General features: G+C 42.4%; 1 protein-coding gene across 10 annotated transcripts in view; it reads left to right on the top strand.

The window, feature by feature from the left end:
- The window catches only part of dock4b (dedicator of cytokinesis 4b), a 110,089-nt gene that overhangs the window by 68,340 nt on the left and 20,667 nt on the right, over window positions 1-21,082 (top strand). For 7 of the 10 annotated variants that reach the window (XM_079334929.1, XM_079334924.1, XM_079334922.1 and 4 more), the window contains exons 21-41: window positions 507-588; window positions 1,510-1,680; window positions 3,683-3,875; window positions 4,607-4,743; window positions 6,657-6,791; window positions 7,304-7,402; window positions 9,201-9,295; window positions 9,847-9,922; window positions 10,222-10,322; window positions 10,512-10,570; window positions 11,217-11,365; window positions 11,803-11,888; window positions 13,128-13,154; window positions 13,634-13,729; window positions 13,847-13,907; window positions 14,991-15,084; window positions 15,273-15,421; window positions 16,819-16,905; window positions 17,058-17,162; window positions 17,450-17,591; window positions 19,436-19,602. In XM_079334929.1, the coding sequence (XP_079191055.1) occupies window positions 507-588; window positions 1,510-1,680; window positions 3,683-3,875; window positions 4,607-4,743; window positions 6,657-6,791; window positions 7,304-7,402; window positions 9,201-9,295; window positions 9,847-9,922; window positions 10,222-10,322; window positions 10,512-10,570; window positions 11,217-11,365; window positions 11,803-11,888; window positions 13,128-13,154; window positions 13,634-13,729; window positions 13,847-13,907; window positions 14,991-15,084; window positions 15,273-15,421; window positions 16,819-16,905; window positions 17,058-17,162; window positions 17,450-17,591; window positions 19,436-19,602 (2,311 nt within the window). The remainder of the gene's footprint in view (window positions 1-506; window positions 589-1,509; window positions 1,681-3,682; window positions 3,876-4,606; window positions 4,744-6,656; window positions 6,792-7,303; window positions 7,403-9,200; window positions 9,296-9,846; window positions 9,923-10,221; window positions 10,323-10,511; window positions 10,571-11,216; window positions 11,366-11,802; window positions 11,889-13,127; window positions 13,155-13,633; window positions 13,730-13,846; window positions 13,908-14,990; window positions 15,085-15,272; window positions 15,422-16,818; window positions 16,906-17,057; window positions 17,163-17,449; window positions 17,592-19,435; window positions 19,603-21,082) is intronic. The other 3 variants (XM_079334927.1, XM_079334923.1, XM_079334928.1) reach the window with 1 other exon arrangement.

Genomic DNA, 21,082 nt, shown 5'->3' with positions numbered 1-21,082 from the left:
TCTTCTGCATGCATATCACTGCTTCTCCTTCTATTTTTAGTTATTCAAAGGCACCCAATGTCTCATTCAGCACTTATTAGAGTGAAGAACTCCTTTCATTCAGTAATCACTCCGTCTTCTTTTGTTACCTGCCTTGTGCTGCACAAAGAAGAAGTGCCTGTTTAGATTTGAAGAGTTTTGTCCTGAGCGACTCCCCTGCAGAAACTGAAACAAACAACAACCGGTTTGAATTGAGTTCGTCCTTGCTCTCAAGTCTGCCTTTGAAAGCAGCGTAATTGTTTCAAAAACCAGCCACTGATTTTTTTTTTTTTTTTTTGATGGATTCTTTCTAAAGTTGACTTTGTGTAATGAAGTGTTTCAAGTGAAAACGCAGCGTTGCCTCATCTCTTTGCCAAATCCAGCGAGAGACGTCACGCGCAGCATGGCTCGGGGTGAGTGATGCCGCTAACGTGTGTGTGTGTGTGTGTGTGTGCGCGTGTGTGCATGCTCTCGTGTTTCTTCTCCAGGGATCTGATCAAAGTTCTGAAGTGGTACGTGGACCGCATCGTCGACGCAGAACACCAGGATCACATCCAGCAGGTGCTCAAGGTGAGAAAAGTGCACACGGCAGAACACAGGCAGCCAGAGAGATGCGTCGCAACAGTCGAGCACATGACAGAAATACAAACAGACAAACTTTGGCCCCCTCTCTCACTGCCACTCTGGCTAATTTCTCCCCCTCCACCCCGCCCATCAGCAGCAAAACAACGTCACACCACTATTCATTAGTCTCCTCCTCAATCTATTACGCTGCATGCAATTTTAATCAGCAGAAATGCCCCCGGTGTTGGGAATCCACATCACAATATTCTAATGACTCGTGCAGATGTGCTGTTGGAGAAGCCACACTGCGGCTCCTGTAGTGGGGTTCCTCATTCATCATTCACAGGAGATGTTCTGCAGCAGAAGTAAATGCTACTCTGTCATGCAGTAAATAATAGATAAGTGATACACTGCAGATGTGTTTGCAGGGTAGATGTCTTTGATTAGGTTTTTAAAATCAACTCTACTGACCAGGTTTACACTCGTGCTGCGACTCGTCACGCCGTTTTATTCGGTAACGCTTTTGTCTGAACACGTACGAAAGTTACGTTTCTTGCAATCTGTGTTCAACAAAAAATATACTTGGACGGCAAAAAAACAGAAAGGTACAAATCCTCAAGTTTGAGCAGCTAGGAAGCGCAGACATCTTCAGAGGAAGTAGCAGGAGACTTTCTAGATTTTTAACATTTTCGTACAAAAATAAAAATTCTTAAATAGACTATCTACCCGAGCTTTACATTTTCCGTACTTTACTAAATGCAGTCAAATAGTCAGTGCTAGCTAGCTATCTTAAATGCTAAAACTTAAAATCACTTCCATTTTTGAAAGCTTTCCCTCTGGAGATGAAGTCAGACTTGCAGGGTTTTATGACCACACAACAGATGATGACTGATGAATCTTTTTTTTTTTTTTTCCCGTCCCCCTCAGGCCACCGAGTACATCTTCAAGTACATCATCCAGTCGCGGCGGCTCTTCTCATTGGCCACGGGAGGCCAGAACGAGGAGGAGTTCCGAGTGTGCATCCACGAGCTCTTCATGTCCATCCGCTTCTTCCTCTCGCAGGAAAACAAAGGCACGAGCCCCGTTGCACAAACACAGGTGCGTGAGCCTCGACGTTCGTTCTCGTTCACCACCATGCGCCCTCTTTCTCGAGGACTCCTTTAAGCTGCTGTGAAAGGTGAGAAATTGTCTGTAATTGAATTTCATGCTGCCGTCGGGGTTTCGAGTGGGAATAGAAAATTCTGTGGCAGCTTTTTTTTTTTTTTCTGCTGGGAGGTCTGCACAGCGGGGCAGCCGCCTCTGCTGTTTTCAAACAAGACCAAAACAAATAGGCTAAAATCCTAATTACACACCACAAACAGCTGCTTGTGTGGTTTTTGTCTGCGAGTAATTTCCTTTCACAAGTAAAGAAAATACTACAGCACACAGGTAGCTGCTGTGTCTTCTTCCTCTTGTTCTCTCTCTCTCTTTTATTGTGTTTTCAGTGTGTTCTCATTTGTCTCATTTATCCAGTCGCTCCTCTTTAGACTCCATTAGAGCCGTGTAGTCTTTTAATCGATTAAACCCCAGCTCGCTCTCTGCGCTCAAGTCAGACGAACCCTGCGTGTAACTTCTGTGCGTATTCATTCCACTGAACAATTCCTTTCTTTTATTGCCTTGTTTTTCACTCCCATGTGAACTCCGAGCATGTGTTTTGTTCTATCATCCTTTCTCTTATTACATCAGGGTTTCTTTTTTTTTTTCCCCCAGCTCATGTGAACAATAATCACCCCAAGAGAGCGACACAACGCGTCGAGTTGTCAAAACCAGCACTTTTGTTTTTCGAAACGCCGCAGTCTCTTTCAGTCACAATCACCTCGTTTTGACACGTCGGCAGCGAGGGTAACATTAGCCATTCCAGCCGTGCCCTCTCCATGCCATCCGAAAAAAGCTCCACTTCATCCCTCCGGTGACTTCTGAGCCGGACTAATCTGTATTCTCGACACAACAATGGCTGTGGAGAGGCGCACGCCAGGCTAATGCTAATCCGAGTTAATCTGCGACGTGCAGGCGAAGTGACTTGCCAAAACAGCAACGCCATGTTTGCATGATTTAGTACCTGCAAACTGCTGGAGTCTCCCCCCCCCCCCCGAGGTCTTTCATTAACTTAGTCTGCAGAAATCTGCAGAGAGATGAGAGCCCAAGGTTTCATCTGAGAAGGAAGATCGTCCGTTGATTGATGAACCTCGAAACGGATTGTTCTGCTTTGATACTTATTCCAAACATGAACGCACTTTAAGCCCTCGTAATTATTACCAATTAGCTCCACTTCAGATTGTCTTGGTGCTGAGCTCGAGCTGCTTTTCTCTCGAGCGTAAACACCTGGGACAGTGATAGAGAGTAGCGCTGAAAAAGTGGCTCCCATCCTTTGACAGGCTTTTTCTCGAAAAATGGAGGTAAACACAAGGGGGGGAAAATAAAGAGACAGTGACTCATCTCTCTAAATGTTTTGTAATCGTGTATTTTTTTTTATTTTTTTTTTCAACTGCAGTGAAAATCTGACACAACTTGACAGGAATAAATGGCATCAGACAGAGGAGTTAAATCTAGCAACAGACTGCAATCCCACTGAGGTCGCCTTTTAGTCGAATGTGCACGCTGGAGTTCAAACCATTCAATTATTTGAGAAAGCCGCAGTGAAATTGTACGTTTTTTTCCCCCCTATGAAACAGACAGACATTCATAACAGGCTGATCTGTTGCAACTTGGGGTTAAAGTGTCCACTTTGCCCAAGGACACATCGGACATGTGGCTGCAGGAGCTGGGCTTGGAACCCTCGACCTTTCAGTTGAGAGGCGACAAACTCCACCAACTGAGCCACAGTCGCCCCATGTTCTAATCACCATCAATCCATTATGAGATTACCACACAGATTAAGGCGACAATTATTTAAATCACAGAACAACAACATGATAAAACATCCAGAGCCGCGTTTCAAATGCTCTGCTCATTTTTAATTTGCAACTTGATCGCTTGCAGCTGTTAAAAGACAAGATAATGGATTCATAGTGTCGCTTCCATTCAGCCTCCGAATGATTAAACGTTTCACTGATCTGCCTAGGCGGTGTTCCTGAGGACGTTCCCGTTAGTTTACGGCGAGCTGTTGAAGATCTTCACGGTGCGGGAGGTGGCCGGCTTCGTCAGGGAGACGCTGGGCAGCCTGCCGACCACCGTCCACGCTGACTGCCCCCTTGAGGCCGTCAAACTGCAGTGCATTGCCAAGACAGTGGAGAGCCAGCTTTACATTAACCCAGGTAAAGACTTCCACACACACACACACACACACACACACACACACACACACACACACACACACACACACACACACACACACACACACACACACACACACACACACACACAGTTTATGTTCACTTTGATATGAATACATAATCAAAGCTTGTACAACCAGACAGGGAAAAGTGCATGAGCAAAGAAGCACAAACACTTTGCACACAGATTATAAACACAGCAAACAGAGGCAAACAAACACTATCTGATCTCATAGATTGACATGCGTAACGCAGACAATATTTAGTGAGCTGTGTGTTTGCATGAATTTTTTCCAAACAGGCCATTGAGTCCGTATTAAAGCCCTGGGTCTGCGCTCTTGCAGGGCAGTCAGTGAGAAGCAGCGTGGCTGATTTTGACACCACAGTGCACCTGACTTCACGCCATTAAATTGTTCCCGCTGAAGTGGAAGTACAGTGAAGCCGATGACTGTCAGAGTTTCACTTGTTATTGCTCCCAAAGGCTGCATGTAGCAGCAAACACACCCCTCGTGCAAACCATCATAAAGCAACATAAACGCCGTCATTAAAACACATTTAATCATGTTCAAGTGACATCACTCATAGAGAGCAGAAAAATAAGTTTTTTTTCAGCTGTGGATGATAAGTGTGCTTCCCCTGATGGTGTCCTGCTGTGTTCGCTCCTCATGCATCACTCTGTCTTTCGATGTTTTTGGTTGTGTTACGTTGCGCAGAGTCACGGTGTGTCCTGTTGCCCGTGGTGCTGCGGGTCCTCCAGGCGCACATGCAGGAGCAGAGAGACCTGGTGATGTGCGCTCGCATCCTCACCAGCATGCTGTCGCTCATCAAGAAGGAGGAAATCAGCTCTGCGGTAAGTGAAGCAGGGGGTGATGGGTTGTAGACCTTTCTGGTGTAGAGCAGTTTTAAAACACTCCATCTGGAATAGTAAGTTGAGAAGATTTGCGTTTAATTAATTTCGTTTGCAAAGGGGCAGTTTACAACATAAATGTGTCCATTTCATGATTGGTGCCAATGTCATACTATTTCATTCATATAAAACTACTAGGAGCCAGTTAGCTTAGCTTAGCTTAGCGTAAAATTAGAGATGCAAGAGATCTAATATCAGTATTGGGTCTGATATTGACGTATGATTCATGCATCGGTTATCAGACTCATTCTCTAAACATTCTCAACTTGCATGGATTCTCTTTGAAGACATTCAGAATGGAAGTGTCCACAAATCGTCTCCGTGACGAGTCCGAACATCTCCTTCGACATGATCGAAAGTTAAACCACGTCACTTTAAAAGATTTGAAAACCCGATAGTTGTTGCCTCTTCCTGTTTGTATGCAATGCCGTGTTTACTGCATCTTTGTGCAGCCGGAAGATACTACAACACGAGTAATTATGATTAAAAATATATATATATTGGGATCGGTGCATATGTATCCGAATCGGATCAGAACTGAAAAAAAAGTGGATTGGTGCATCTCTACACTGAATACTAGTGACTCATAAGCAAACATTGTCATGTACAGTTCAAAAATAATTCTATGCTGTTCTACGAGAGTGTACAAAGGAATTACTTCCATAATGACTGTAAAATAACTTAAACGGAAGTGAAAGCTTAAGAAATGAATCTTAAGGCAATTTCCTTGCCAATACATTGCAATAGAAGATTGTTTTGTTGTGTGTGTATTGGTCAATTAGTCTTGGTAACAAGGACATTGGCAGCCGTGCAGTCCAGTAATGAGTGCCATCAATTAAGCAATGTGCATTGTTGAGGTGGCAGTCACTTCGAGCTCTGTGTGTGTGTGTGTGTGTTTGTTTTTTGTGTGTTTGTGTGTGTTTGTTTGTGTGTGTATGTGTGTGTGTGTGTGTGTGTGTGTGTGTGTGTGTGTGTGTGTGTCTGATTTGTGTCACAGCTTGAGTTGCCTGGCTTGAACTGTGTGTGCCAGAGGGGCAGCTAGTGGTAAAGGCGCCCAGTAGGATATACACACATATGCAGACAACACACACACACACACACACACACACACACACACACACACACACACACACACACACACACACACACACACACACACACACACACACACACACACACACACACACACACACAAACAGACTGGCACTGCATGTAAAGGGAAGTGACAGCAGTGGCAGCCAATGTGCCAGTCTGAGGCTCCTTCTCATTATCGCTCTGTCCAAGACCTGTCTGTCTTGTCAGTGGTAGAGACTGCAGGGAGACACACACACACACACACACACACACACACACACACACACCCATCACTTTATCCTCCACTCTCTCTGCGTTTCTTTTAATCTTTATCCGTCGACTTCTCCTTTTGTATTTCACCTTCTTTTCTTCTCTTTCCATTCTCCTCCTTCCCTGTGAATTAAGAGTTTCAAAATGTCGCTCTTAGCCTTGAAACTTTCTTTATGTTCTCAAAGCGGCAGGTCTCAGACTCATTAAAACTGCGATTAAAGTAAGATTCAAAGGGCAAACAATGCACACTCTGGATCTTTGGCGTTGGCTGTCGATCACGGTTCAAGGTTGTGTCGACAAAAAAACCACACAAAAAAAAAATAAAAAGAATGCAAATTGGTGAAGATGAATTAAAGAATAGTCATGCGACTTTGGAGGAGAAATGAAGCCGTTTGAATCTCAAGGATGACCCTGACAAAAGAGGCATCTTCTTTTCTTGTGTATGTTAATGAAGTGACAGTAAAGTGCTGTCCCCATGCGCTGTAACTCACGGGTGTTTTGTCTTCGTGCAGGAGCCGGTGGTCTCAGAAGAGGTGGAGCTAATCGTAGAGAGCCTGCTGGGAGTTTTACTGCGGACCATCCTGGAAATTAGCAACCGGCCCCAGCCTGCAGGACCCACCATGAGACTCCAGTTCCAGGATGTCACTGTACGTGTGTGTGTGTGTGTTTTGCCTCGTGCATGGTGTGTGTGTGATTTTCATTTAGAAATTGTTTTGGGACTTAACAAGATGTTCAAGAGTAATTATAGATTTTAAATTGGGCTGCTACCATGGTGACTATAATTCCACCAACATTATTAACATTAAGGGCCATAATTAAGATTTAGGATACGGCACTAAAGGGAAATGGTGAGGTGTGTAATAATGAGGTCGTCATTGCCTCCATTGTGTTAGGAAGAAGACTGTGGTAGTTGTTCTATCTTTAATAATTATCTGCTCATGCTGCACCAATTCTAACCAGCCGAGAATGCCGGTCCATAAAAGTGTCTTTCTGTATGTTTAAAACAATGTCGTGATTATTTTCTCATCTTCTGTCACGCCATTGTTCAGCAGCTTTCTCCGTGGGACACACACTGATTATAATCCTGGTTATAACACGACATTATGAGTCACAGTCTTCTGTCTTTTTTGTGTGTTTTTTTTTTTTTTTTTCCATTCAGGGGGAGTTTGTGGCGTGTTTGTTGGCCCTCCTGCGACAGATGAGTGACAGGCACTACCAGCAGCTGCTGCAGGCGTTCAGCAGCAAAGACAATCTGAGGGTGAGAACCACACATCCGCCTCCGTCTCTTATGGCGGTGCATCTTTAGCTCTCGACCCCTGAATCTATCTGAATGAACTCAAATAGAAGAAGGTGAATAAACATACCTTGAAGGTAGGGTTGGTAATTAGATCCAGCATGCACTATTTGGCATACTTGTTAAAAAGGTTTTTACACTTTGATAGCAATCAATAAATCCTGTGTTGTGGAAAAGGAGAGAAAAACAGCATCCATCTTGAGCTGCTGTAATCCTGTGGAAAGATTGACCTATCACTGCCTTGAGGTCCAGATGGAGAGTACCAATCAAATGCCTCTCTGGCTCCCTGTGTGAACATTACACTTACCCCCCACTAGCACACAATTAAAGTTCTTCCCTGTCCCCTAGAGGTGAAAGAACAATGTTTTATGTAAAAATAGAGATTCTTATTTGCAGAGATCTTAAATGGATTCATACTTCCAGAAAAAAACAAAACACTTTTTTTCTTTTTCTGATCAGTCACTTCCTGCCAAGTGCTAATGCTCTCTCTTTAACTCAGTAGAATGCCAAATGGAGCAGCAAGAAATTCAGCCAGTCTCTCAGATGACTCGAGTAGATCAATTTTGAATCTAGAGATCCATGACTCCCGAACCGTCTTGAATTGAAAATAGATTCTGAGTCAAATCGTGACCAATCGAATCAAATCGTGAGACACCCAAAGATTTCCAGCCCGAATGTCCCCAGAGCTATTCCACCACCAGAGTTAGCAACCATGCACTTAAAGCGTGCTGACAGTGAAGATTTAAACATGAACTACAGTCAAATATCAATAGAGGATTTTAATGATAGTGATAATGGCGGGGTAGAGATTAAAATAGTAAATAATGCAGAGTGGTATTTACAGAAATAGAATATGAGCGTTAATTTGAATGCCCGTTAGCCAGTTTTTTATATTTTCAGATGTTTATTCTTATCACGCATCACATTATGAATATTAGGTGGAGAGATAGGGAAATATCGCCATAGATGTGTTTTTGTTTTTTGGGGGATTTGATATTCTAATCATTGTTTGTACAACATTTGCTTTTTTCCGTCTTGGAGTCTTGGAGTCCCTCGCTGTGGCTTCATGCCTCTCCGTCTCTTTCGTCGCCTCTTTTAAAAAGTGTTGTCAGAAACTTTCTTCTTTTTCAAAGTGACTCACCGTCTGCACTTGCATACTTTTTTTTTCTTTTTTTTTTTCCTCTCCCTGAAAAACATGTTTATAGACTCTACCTGCGAGTGTTTGTGTCCTCTGCGTGCATAAATTCTCAAATGTGTTCTGCAAGGTCAGCAGTGGTAGGATGCATAACGAAGAGGAGCAGAGAGACGGAGAAACTTAATAAGGCCATGAGTTCATGCCAGTGAGAAATATCAAGTCGCTGACTTTCAGGATAAGTAGACAGTAAGAAACTTCAAGCTGCCCTTGTTAGCTTGAGGTGACTTATCTGAGGAGACAGCTCTCCTGGTTTCATTTAAGAACTTTTATCACAAGAACACAAGGCAGACTCTTTCAGCACCACGGACAGAGACATCAAGCGACTGCATTTGATTCTATTCTACAATTGAATCCTTTGATTTAAGCATGTTGTGGACAATCCAGCTTCAATCCAATTTGAAATAAACACGGCGAGGATGCGTCGTTGACTTGCGTTTCTCCACACAGACTCAGCTGCTCGCACTTGAAATTAAAGGAAATTGTCCCAACAAGCTCGTTTGTGCGTGTCTGATTGTAAAGTTTTTTTTTTCCTTCTTTTTTATACACGTGTGTTTTTGTTTGTTCCAGGACTTCCTTCTTCAGATCTTCACAGTATTCAGGATCCTAATCCGACCAGAAATGTTCCCCAAAGACTGGACTGTCATGCGGTTGGTCACAAACAAGTAAGTCCTCAGAATGACACAGCAAATAAATGATGGAATAAATCGAAATGTTAAGTCTCGCCGAAAAAGTGGCGACCCATTTTAACACTGGACCGAGGTTCTCCGCCAGATTCAGATATGCCACAGATGCAATTTCAAACATCAGTTAGCCAATTTGTTACCTCAAAGAGATCTCATCCGCTGCAGTGTAAAGTGTTGTGAGAGTGCTCCATCTCATCTCTCTGTTTTTTTTAAAAGGTCATCTGCTTCCATCAGTAATCCAAGGGCATGCATCTGTATCATGTAAATTCAGGATTAAGGTGTTTTAAGATGCGTTGCTCTCATTAAACTCTTTAATTAATCACTGCTCTTTGATTTTTTTTGGCCTTTATTAACTAAAAATGTGATTGTGTGTTTTTTTCTTATTGTGTTAAATCTATTGACCTCTGCATTCGTACATGAGCCATTTGAACAGCAAATCATTTTTTTCCTCTGAAATACATTTGTTTCTCCGAGGCAGCAAAAAAAAAAAACCCTCTTCAACTTCTCCTCTCTGTCTCCTCCCTCTGAAGTGTCATCATCACAACTGTCCTCTATCTCTCCGACGCTCTGAGGAAAAACTTTCTCAATGACAAGTTTGACTACAAGGTAGGGGGAAGTGTTTGTCTGTGTGTGTGTGTGTGTGTGTGTGTGTGTGTGTGTTGGGGTGGGGATCACACAGCTTTACTCTCTAAATGCAGCAGCATGACTGTATCCAAACAAACAGGTACAGGCTCAAGATTTATTGTGACTTATTTAACGACTTTGAACCTAAAAGAACAGCTTTTATGTTTCGCTGGACAGAATAAAAATGTCAAAGTATAAAGAATATCTCGACACTCGCACTTAAATCATTGCTCCTTATTTCTGACAAACGCAGTGTTTCAAGTTTTTTTCTTGTTTTTCAGGTGTGGGATTCGTACTTCTACCTTTCTGTAATATTCATCAACCAGCCGTGTCTTCAGCTGGAGTCCTTCTCTCCCTCCAAGAGGAAGAAGATTCTGGAAAAGTAAGGATAGGTTTCTTTGTAAACGCATCGATGTTCCTCGGTGCGTGTTTGTGTTAGGCTGGCCGTCTTATCCCGCTTGCTGCAGTAACAACACACATTCACACACATTCACACACACAGTAGGCAACATAAAGAAGTCACAAACACCGTTCTCTGTACAGCCTGTTACACTTCCTCTCGCTCGTGCAGGTATGGAGACATGAGGGTGATGATGGGCTGTGAAATCTTCAGCATGTGGCAGAATTTAGGTAAGAGCATAACAGCCTCATCTTAAAGCACAAGACTCACAGTGTCGCCCCTCCATTTGCTTCTCAGCGTCGCCTGTGGTTGTGAGTGTTGGCTGCAGATGAGGTGCTGTAAACCGTCCCCCCTCTCAGGAGCAGGTTTCTCTTCCTGGACTCAAGAAAAGAAGCCCTTAGATGTCGACGTGTTTATTTTTTTGTTCTGATGCAGAAGTTGTTTCCTTGAAGTTCGTGTGACGCACTCACATCAGAGAATCATGAGGCTAAAATACTCTTTAGTAGTTCTTTGTACTTGAGCTGAGGGAAAGTTAAAAAAAAACAACTAAAACTCTCAGCAGTTCCCTTTGTGTTAAGAATTTGATACCATGGTTACCAGCTGGAAGCCTCATTCTGCTTTGTGAGGATGATTTTGTTCTTTGTTCACTCCATGATTGGCCCAACGAGATTGTTATTTTATCCATACCTCTTAAAATAAACTTCCAAGAGTTCGTTTGTTTGTGAGTGCAGTAAATGTAAACGGAGTACTCAGAGCCTGTGTTGTAGTTGACGCTGCAGCACAGTTCGCCAAGTTGCCTCTGACAGAACCAATCTGCTGTTGCTCAGGTATGAAGTGAACGCCTCACCTCTCCTGTCACCTTTCTCCTTCCTCCAGGGGAGCACAAGCTCAACTTCATCCCAGCTATGATTGGTCCCTTCCTGGAGGTGACGCTGGTGCCTCAGCCCGATCTGAGGAATGTCATGATCCCCATCTTTCACGACATGATGGACTGGGAGCAGAGACGCAGCGGCAATTTCAAACAGGTTCCAAAAATAGATTTGTCTCCCCAGAAACTCATATTCCAACAAACGTGTTTGAACAAGTACACTGAATGTAGGGTATAGTCAACATTTTCCAGTTGTTATTCAACTTCAAATGTTGATTTGGCATTGTTTTAAAAAAGTGAAAAAACAAGAGCATCATATTCTTATTCGGTCCCCTGACAGTATCTATCAATCAATCAAAGTTTATTTCTAGAGCACATTTAAAACAACCTTGGTTGACCAAAGTGCTGTACAGGCAGAAGTCACACTATAAAAAAGACAATAAAAACATTTAAAATACAATAAATAGGAAAATGAAATAAGTAGGGCTACTGCTGTTTTCTGATTTTTACTTTTTTATTCTACACCTACGGTCATTGTTCCGACTAAACTTAATGAAGACAGATGTCATATTTCAGTATTGTGTTTTCTTCCAGGTGGAGGCCAAGCTGATCGACAAGCTGGACAGCCTGATGTCTGAGGGCAAAGGAGACGAGACGTACAGAGAGCTCTTCAACAGCATGTGAGTCCGAGACAGAACGCGACGTCAACCATTGGCGGGGATGCTTCGAGACTTTAAACGTGTCTTTACACATCTGATTTCAAAGGCAAACACACGGGGTCAAGAGCCGGGTGTGTTATGTAACTTGGCTCACTCAAGTTATTTAAATGAAGGACTACACAGAGCAGACTATTACAGAATGATAGGGCACTTCTTCTCACTGCCAGGAAAAAAAAGCTTTTTTTTTTTTTTTTTGACCTAAATGATGCAGCTGGCACAATCAAGCAACTAACAACTATTTTCTGTGGAAATGGATGTTTTATCTGTAAGTGTCGCTCTTTTGAAAAAAAAAAAGAGCTTTTCACTCCTGAAATCTAAAGAACTCAGAAAACAGCTTTAACGCTAAAAGATCGCGAGATCACTTCAATGGGGAAAAAAAACAACAACAAAAAAAAGTGTTATAAATTAGGCTGCAGATGAGTTTTCTCTTTATTCCAACTTCGATATGAGCATATTTATTGAGCATAAAGGAGCAAAAAGAGGGTGCGTCTGTATTCAACTGTTTATATGCAAGTCATTTGTTCAATAATAATGCGAGGTAAGTGTGTTCAGCCCCCTTCATCTTCACTCACGCCTCCTCTGCGGCTGCTCCCTGTTCACTCTCCTTGTGTTCCTTGCATGCTAAGACCTTACTCTTTATATGTGTGTGTGTGTAAGTGTGTGTGTACCCTTGCTTCTTTATGTGCCCGTGGTTACACCCCCTCTTCACTAACACTAACTAGAATAGGACTGGTTATCATCCAGAAAGTCATTCTTTTTTTCTGATTCACATTGCACCCAGTGTGTCGACTTCCAAAGATGTGAATCAAAAAGTGTGATCGTGATACGTATTCACCAGCACACATGAAGTGTTCCTTTTGTGTTTCACAGTCAATCATTCTCTTCTCCCACATTTGTATATGTAAACAATAGCCTGCATCAATACATACTCTTCGTGCTCTATATAAGCAATGTCTAATATTATGTCAAAAAATGTGTGACGAATCACAATAAGTATATAAGTCGGTTATGATTCTGATAAAAGTTTAAGTTTTCTGATCTTGAGCCCACTTCAATGATTGTTTTAATTTTGTTCCCGAGTTTATTTTCCTTCCTACTAACTCCAGTGATCCCTAAACTAACCCGTGTGTGTGTGTGTGTGTGCTGATATTAATCGTATTAATATTAATTTATTCCGCCTATGCTTCCCGCCTGGAGTAGAATTCCTCTGTTTGGTCCGTACCCTAGGTAAGATGCTCTTCCTCTTTGTTCTCTCTGTGTCGTCTGTGTGAGGGGGAACATCGGCAAGGGCTAACGTTGTTTTTTTTTTGTTTTGTTTTTTTTAGGGAGGGTTTTTTTTTTCTCGCCATATTTGGCTCTGATGTGTTTGTCTTCCCCTCCTGGCCCAGTTGAGATAACCAATCAATTCCCCCCCCCCAAAAAAAAAATAAAATAAAAATCTATTGAGGTCAGCACTTCTTTGATATTCTCACGCCACCTTTTGGTGATTTTATTGTGTCAGCTCTCACAGGCAGGCCAACAAGCATAGGTGACAAGAGTGTGACTGCGATTAATTTCCTCTTTGCTTCAACCTCCTTTTCTTTTTGCAGTTATCGCTTCTTCTTTTTTTTTACTCGCCACTCACCCAGCCACCTTTTCCTTTCCCATTTGCCCCTGTGCCTCTTGTCTCCTTTTGATCTTTACTATCTCTCCATCTCGTCCCGCAGCCTGCTGAAGAAGATTGAGCGAGAGACGTGGAGGGAGAGCGGCATCTCTCTGATCGCGACCGTCACTCGCTTAATGGAGCGATTGCTCGACTATAGGTGAGAGTTCAAGTGTAAACTATCGGAAAAAAAAAAAAGCAGACATACTTATCGAAATGAATCTTGTTTGTGAATGAGATTCTGTCCACAGTTAGTCTGATGAGGTTTCTGTCACAGGGACTGTATGAAGCTGGGAGAGGTGGATGGAAAAAAGATCGGCTGTACCGTCAGTTTGCTGGTGAGTAGCACACGCTCCTCGAGTCTGGACTTTCATTTGTTTTAACATGCATTAGCTTTTAGTTTCAGCAATAACTGATTTATGTGTTGGAGCTTCTGAAAAACTAATGCAAAGAGAAAGACCGCGGAATTAAACAGTCTAAGAAGCAAGAATATAACCATTTAAAACCCAGATGTTTGTCTTTCTTGCGAAGTCACACGCAGGAGGAAGCAGCCGAAGCTTGCTGATTAGCATGCTAAGTCAAGTCTCCTGGATAACAGATTTATGGGCTATTAACTCCTGTGAAACCACAACGCACCATTAAACACTGAAAAAAAAAAGTTTATTTAAAAAGCTTTAGAGTTGCTTTTAGGCACGTTTTCCATTTCCTATTTTCTGGGTCTGGTTCACCTTCCTCAACATTTTACGCTAAGTTTAGCTAATCTACTCAAGGCATTGTGTTTTTATTTTATCAAACAGTCGTTAGAGGGGTATCTTTGTCAACTTTTGGCATGGTTGACAATTAAAGAGGGTTCGGGTCTTTTGTGCCTAGTTAACCTTCTAATCTTTAAATCTTTTTATCTGCTAATATCACAAGTCTTATGAAGTCTTCATCTCTTTCTTGATTAAAAAAAAGAAGATTATGCAGGAATGAAAACATGCTAACTTGGTGAATTCTTCAGTTCAGGTCTGAATACAAAATACTGTAGTTCATGGTCGTGAAAGTTGCAGGATATCTTATCAGCCTATTTGACAATTTTAGACACTTTTATTTTATTTTCTTCTTGCTTTAATAGATTTTCAGTTCCTCTGCCCACTGGGTTTTCTTATGCAACAGAAGCCATCTGTAAGAGCACCTGGCTGTGTAGGCAGATGGATCAGAAGTCACTTCAAAATCTGCAGCTGAAATATACCGTTTCACCTCTACCACAGAGCAATCTGTTACTTCTCATAGTCGTCTTCATTTGCATCCAATTTGCTCTTCAGCTTTTGTTCTCCCTCCCTCTCTCTCTCTCTCTCTCTCTCTCTCTCCCTCTCTCCCTCTCTCTCTCTCCTTGTCATACAATGCTCTTTGCCCACTGAAACTCCCACCTCTCCTGCCAGAACTTCTACAAAACGGAGCTGAACAAAGAGGAGATGTACATCCGCTACATTCACAAACTGTACGACCTGCACCTGAAAGCACAGAACTACACAGGTACGCCTAAAGGGGGGAGGCATTGTGACGTGATTGTGAGTGTGGCTTACACGTCACCCTTGTGCATGTGGTCATGTGTATACATACTTTTTTCCCCCCACAGTTTCTGTAATAAGGACTCATATGTTCTTAAAGTGTTTTAACTGCTGCTTTTTTTCCGATGTGTGTGATCTGACGCTTGTTTGCAGAGGCCTCGTACACCCTGCTGCTTTATGACGAGCTGTTGGAATGGTCAGACAGGCCGCTCAGAGAGTTCCTCAACTATCCCATGCAGAGCGAGTGGCAAAGAAAGGAGTATCTGCATCTCACGATCGTTCAGAACTTTGACCGGGGGAAGGTAAACCTATCAAGAATGTGTCCCTGCTTGAACATGTTGACGATTCCACATAAAATCCTAAATTGCACACTGCTTTAATCACACTTTTTTTTTTCGTGGCTGTGTTCCCTTCAAATTGAAAAAAAAAACGCAGCTCTGTGACATGAGTAACTTGAACTTCCTTTATGTCGAGAAACATTTCGACTAAATTCACAGCGAATGTCTCTTTGATCTCATTTTGTATCAGGAGAATAAATCACAGCGAAAGCTCTGACTCTTCTGATGCCAGCTGAGAGTAACACTTTAGATATGAGCTTCAGAACCAGATTGACGGATGCCTTTCCAACACTGCTTCGATGTATCACTCAGACAAGCCACACGATGTTCCAGTCCTATCGAGAGAACTTTTTGTCACTCGAAACCCTCAGCGGCATGTCGGCTGCTCATGCATATTCCAAATGTAACCCTGGTTCATGCAGGCAGATCAGACATTTTTATTAGACTTTGCACATGCTAGCAGACCATATATGTGACATCATACAAATGACAAATGACGTGAAATCCCCCCACCGTGAAATTAAGGAAAGAGAAGCATCACGAAGCGGCTGAAATACATGTCACATGTGGTCAGACGTTTAACATCTACCTTGTTGTGAACTGTGACTCTCCTGGTTAAAATCAGATACAAGGCTGGCAGCTGTAATTAAAGCAGCTCCTGTATCGTCCGGCTCCTCTCCTATAAGAAATATTGCCAGGGATGATCGCAGCAAGGCTGACAAGTGAAGCGTGACTCCCATCTGCGTATCAGTTTTAGGCCTTGGCTCGAGCAGTTTTTAACATTTTCCAGGCTTTTTTAATTATTTTTTTTTTAAACTCAGCAATGGTCTAATTCTTTGTTTTCCAATTGATCCTCTCCATGGATTCCCTGCCTTTATCCTGTCTACCTTTACCCCCATTCTGTACTTTCACTGTAAAGTGGCGTTATGGAAACCCTCCAAAGTCACACACATGCACACTAAACTAAAACTTCAGCATCCCAGAAGGAAAAAAAAAAAAAGATAGCTCTACGGAATCATTAAAACTGCTCCGCTCATTACTCATAGTCCAATTTTCCTTCACATTCATGAGCTTTGCCATCTGCCAGCGCTGCCGCGCGGGGACTTGAAGGCAGCAGGAAAGGAAAGCTTTTCATTTAATTAGCGAGATGGCTGGGCGCTGCGTGTACCTGCATGTCGAGCTTCTTGAGATTGTTGACTCGCCAGTGCCACCCAGAGGTGAGAGAGCAGTGTAGCAGAAAAAACGGCAGAGCATTCAATCCGTTTTAGCAATTCGCCTTTGTGTACGTAAATACGTAGGCTTTTTGCCACTTGAGTGGTTTTCCTCTCCGTGAAAAACTCTTCTTGGTATTTCCTCTCCAGTGTTGGGAGAATGGTATCATCCTGTGCAGAGAGCTGGCTGACCAGTATGAGTCCTATTACGACTACAGGAACCTCAGCAAGATGAGGGTGAGTTGAACAGGAATCAATCCATACAACACTTTTTTTAAGTGAGTTCTTAATCCATCCAGGAAAATGAAACAACAACAACAACAAAAAATAAACACACAACTTTATTCTTGTTGTTCTGATTGAACATAGATTATTCTTTCCATTTCCAGATGATGGAAGCCTCTCTCTATGACAAGATCATGGACCAGCAGAGACTAGAACCGGAATTCTTCCGAGTGGGTTTCTACGGAAAGAAGTTCCCCTTCTTTCTTCGGGTAAAGACATCTCCATATTCCCTCTTCGTCATGAATATCAAGTTGAACAGAATAACCTCGACAGAGGGGGAAAAAAAAACAACAGAACCTGCGGGAAGAATGAACTTTTCTTACATAAGACTCCTCCATTCTTAGGTGACATTCAGCAACTCTTATTCAATGCCATTTAATGATGTAACAGGCACTGTCCTTGGTAAGGGTTTGCAGTCGAGGCTGCAGTTGCAACCTGCAACCACTAGATGTCAAACTAATCCCATGCTTTTTTTTTTCCCCCTCCGTCTCTGCAGAATAAGGAGTTTGTGTGCCGCGGCCATGACTACGAGAGGCTGGAGGCTTTTCAGCAGCGGATGCTCAACGAGTTCCCCCACGCCATCGCCATGCAGCACGTAAACCAGCCTGACCAGACCATATACCAGGCAGAGGCACAGTGTATCCTTTTGGATTTAAAACAAGAAAGGGTGCAAAATTTACACGGGTGAATCCATGGTGGCTCCATACTGATCAAACATGCGTGGCAATCCATAAAAAAACAACGACAGCACAGTACACGCAGACATAGGCTTCCACACACCGCATTCTTTTTATTCACCTCCAAAAAAAAAAAAAAAAGTCCTGTAATGAGTTCATTCTCTCACACAATGTGCCTCCATCTTTCTCACGCCCCCCTCCTCTCTTTTGTCATTATCTCTAAGGCACGTTTACAGGAAGGCACACGCACTCAATGCAACACATGTCACCTGGAGTACATCAAAGACGACGTGCACATCAATAACACTGAAACACAAACCAAAGCGCCGAATTATAAAACAGCCTGATATGAGTCACTCAAAACAGCATCCTCCCGCTTTTCTATTATCAAGGTGAGAGGCGTGAAAAATGATGAAAACATTGACAGTCGTGTGGGTCGTGTCTGTTTTATGAATGATCTTTAGCAGCAGCTGTGTGAGTGTTTCACAAGGGTGGACATTTTTTTATCGAACTTTCGGCCTTTACAAAGGTGACGCACTGAGTGACACCTTGAAACAATGTGACTCACTTCTTTCTGAGGTGCTTCTTAATAAGGTCCGCGGGGCTTTACCTAAACCCCAACAGAGTGCCAGGCTCCAGGTGTAGAGATTTCCTAAAAGGACGAGGATTTCCAGCGCTTGATGTTTCTGATTGGAAGAGTGCTCGCGTCATTCAGAAGAACAGCCGAGCATTTTTTTGTTATTTGACTCGAATTCGCAACACTCTCGGGAAGTGGCGGCTTTCAATTTCACCATTATACACTTTGAAGGCTCGTAATAAGTCCTCCAGTAATAATGCTGCAATGCACGCAATGTGTGAACAAGGGGAAAAAGAGTGATCCAGCTGGAGACAGTTATTAGGTAAAATCAATGGCATGTGGTTAGACTGTGTAACCCGTGTGAGAGAGAGGTGTGACTTTTTCGCACAACAGCTGACTAATCTGCTTATTCTCGACCAGTTCTTTTGCACTCTTAGTGGAGAGACAGCGAAGGGCCGGAGAATACGTTTTCTTAAAGAAGCCACTGGGACTTAAAAGCTCAAGCTCATTTGCTGGAAATCCTAGTTGAAGCATCTGCGTTTTCTGATGTAGGATTACGATCCGTTCTCTTGTTGATATGAGCTATGATATGTGTGCTTCTCCACTCTTGTCTGAATCAATATGCACTCCGCTCTGTTTCTAATCAATGGAGAGCGTGAATGTATACACAGTAGCTGTTCGAACTCTGATTTAAAAAAACACAAAAAAAAAAACCACACTGAATCACTCCTCTTTCCTCCTCCTCAATGACACGTCTTGTTTTGTTTTCTCATAAAAGACTTAGTTTTTTTTTTTCCTTTGGCTTTTTGTTCAGTTCTTTTGTTTCTTCGTTCTTCTTTTGTGGTTTGAGTGCATTGATTGTGTTCGAGAACGACGTGCGGTGTGTGAGCTGATTTAGGATTGTGTTTGAGTCAGGAGTTGACAGAAGAAAAAAAAAAGGTGGATTAGTTGGCAACATACAGGAACTGACAAATAGCTGCTTTCTGTTCTGTATGTTTTATCTGGGCATGGCGTATATTTACTAACTATTAATAAATATTTCGTACAAGGAAGGTAGAGTTCAGCCTTCATCACCCGGTTGACCTCTACCTGTTTGTTTCCTTGTCTTCCTTGTCAGCCCATCTATGGTTCCTCATGTTCTCTCAGGTCACTGAAGAATTCTTGTCTCTTTTAGTGCTTTCTCTTGTCACTCTTTCTCGCGCTTCCCTTAACTTCCGGGTGCCTTCAGACCTGCAGATCTACGCCGTGACGCCCATCCCGGAGAGTCAGGATGTGCTGCAGAGAGACGGAGTGCCTGACAACATCAAAAGCTTCTACAAGTTCAATCACATCTGGAGGTTCAGATACGACCGGCCCTTTCACAAAGGCACCAAAGACAAGGAGAATGAGTTCAAGGTACAAGAGAGAGATAGAGAGGGAAAAAAAAAAACTTCTCAAGAAGGACAGCTGAATGTGATGAAAACACGAACGCATCACATTGAGATGCGTAGAATGAACTTTAAGGAATACATTAGCAAATGTTTCACTAATCCAATCCTTCAATTTGTCATTAAAAAAAAACAAAAAAAAACATGGACATAAACTCAAGAATTTACAGTCCACTGCAGCATGTCAAGCTGCTGCAAACTGGAAAAATCGACTTTTTAAAAAATGTATTTCAGTATTTAAAGTGACATGTATGTGACCATTAGCATATTTTCACCGCAGATTTTTTGTGAGACAGTTTCATTTTCTCCTGCATCCAGGTAGAAGAGTAGCCAATGTTTTATTCATCATGACCTCTATATCACTAATTATACACACGCTGCACGCACTCTCAACACATACACCAAACAGACCTTAATATTCAGCTCATAAATATTCAGTATTAAGACATACATATATATAAATCGCACACACACACACACACACACACACACACACACACACACACACACACACACACACACACACACACACACACACACTCACTCAAGACAGTCTTTTCATCTCAACTCCATCAAAGCCATTTGGACAAATTTAATAATTCCACATTTCCACATCAGTGCTGGGTACCTTTGGACTCCAGTGGGAGTCATACAGATGATAAACGTTTGCATGGGGACTAAAGTATGTATCAACCAGGATATGGTGAGATCAGTCGCCAAAAAACAAACAAAAAAACGCTGTTCAACAGAAGTTCCTATCTGCCGGGAAAAACAGCTTCAGAAAGGTCAAGACTTTAATTTCTGTCAGATCTACCTTTCAACTTGCTGCTCTTAAACTGTAATACATGTCTTTTTTTTCAAAAGAGGTGTTCAGGTGTTGTTGTTTTTTTCTGGGGGGTGGGGGGTGGGGGCTTAAAAAGCAGGAAATCAATAATGGGAAAACAGGCTTTTGTAGTGAGTCGGAAGACCCTGCTTCAACCTGCAGGACCCTGGATCGATATTACATGTCAGCACTCATCTGCTCTTCTGAAGTGTCCTTGAGCAAGACGATGGCATCTAAACTCATCTTGAAATACATTGAACTGTGTTTTGTCAGTCTCTTGATCCTCACATGCCCTGCAGTCAAACACCCAAAGTCGGATCAAAGGTCTAATATCATAATGATTTTTTTTATTTTTATTTGGCATGGCATGCTGTGGTTAACATTTAGCTAAAAATCACCAGTGTTCCAACACAAGCTGGACAAATAATTTTGGTTTTGATGAGGTGACGTTATCAAGGATACAAATTTCATAATAATAGATTAAGCAGAACTTGCCATAAGATTTTTAAAAGATGAGCGTTTTAAGCTCTTGGTGCTTTTATATTCCAAACGTGACCATTAGAACAGGATTCATTAATTATTGTTATTTTTCAATGCCTGAAACCGCAGCTATGGGGTAACTTTT

The sequence above is a fragment of the Symphodus melops genome, assembly GCF_947650265.1.
Source record: "Symphodus melops genome assembly, chromosome: 22".
In the NCBI taxonomy this organism is placed as follows: domain Eukaryota; kingdom Metazoa; phylum Chordata; class Actinopteri; order Labriformes; family Labridae; genus Symphodus; species Symphodus melops.
Note: the sequence above shows the minus strand (reverse complement) of the source record. Positions and strands in the feature narration are given on the sequence as shown.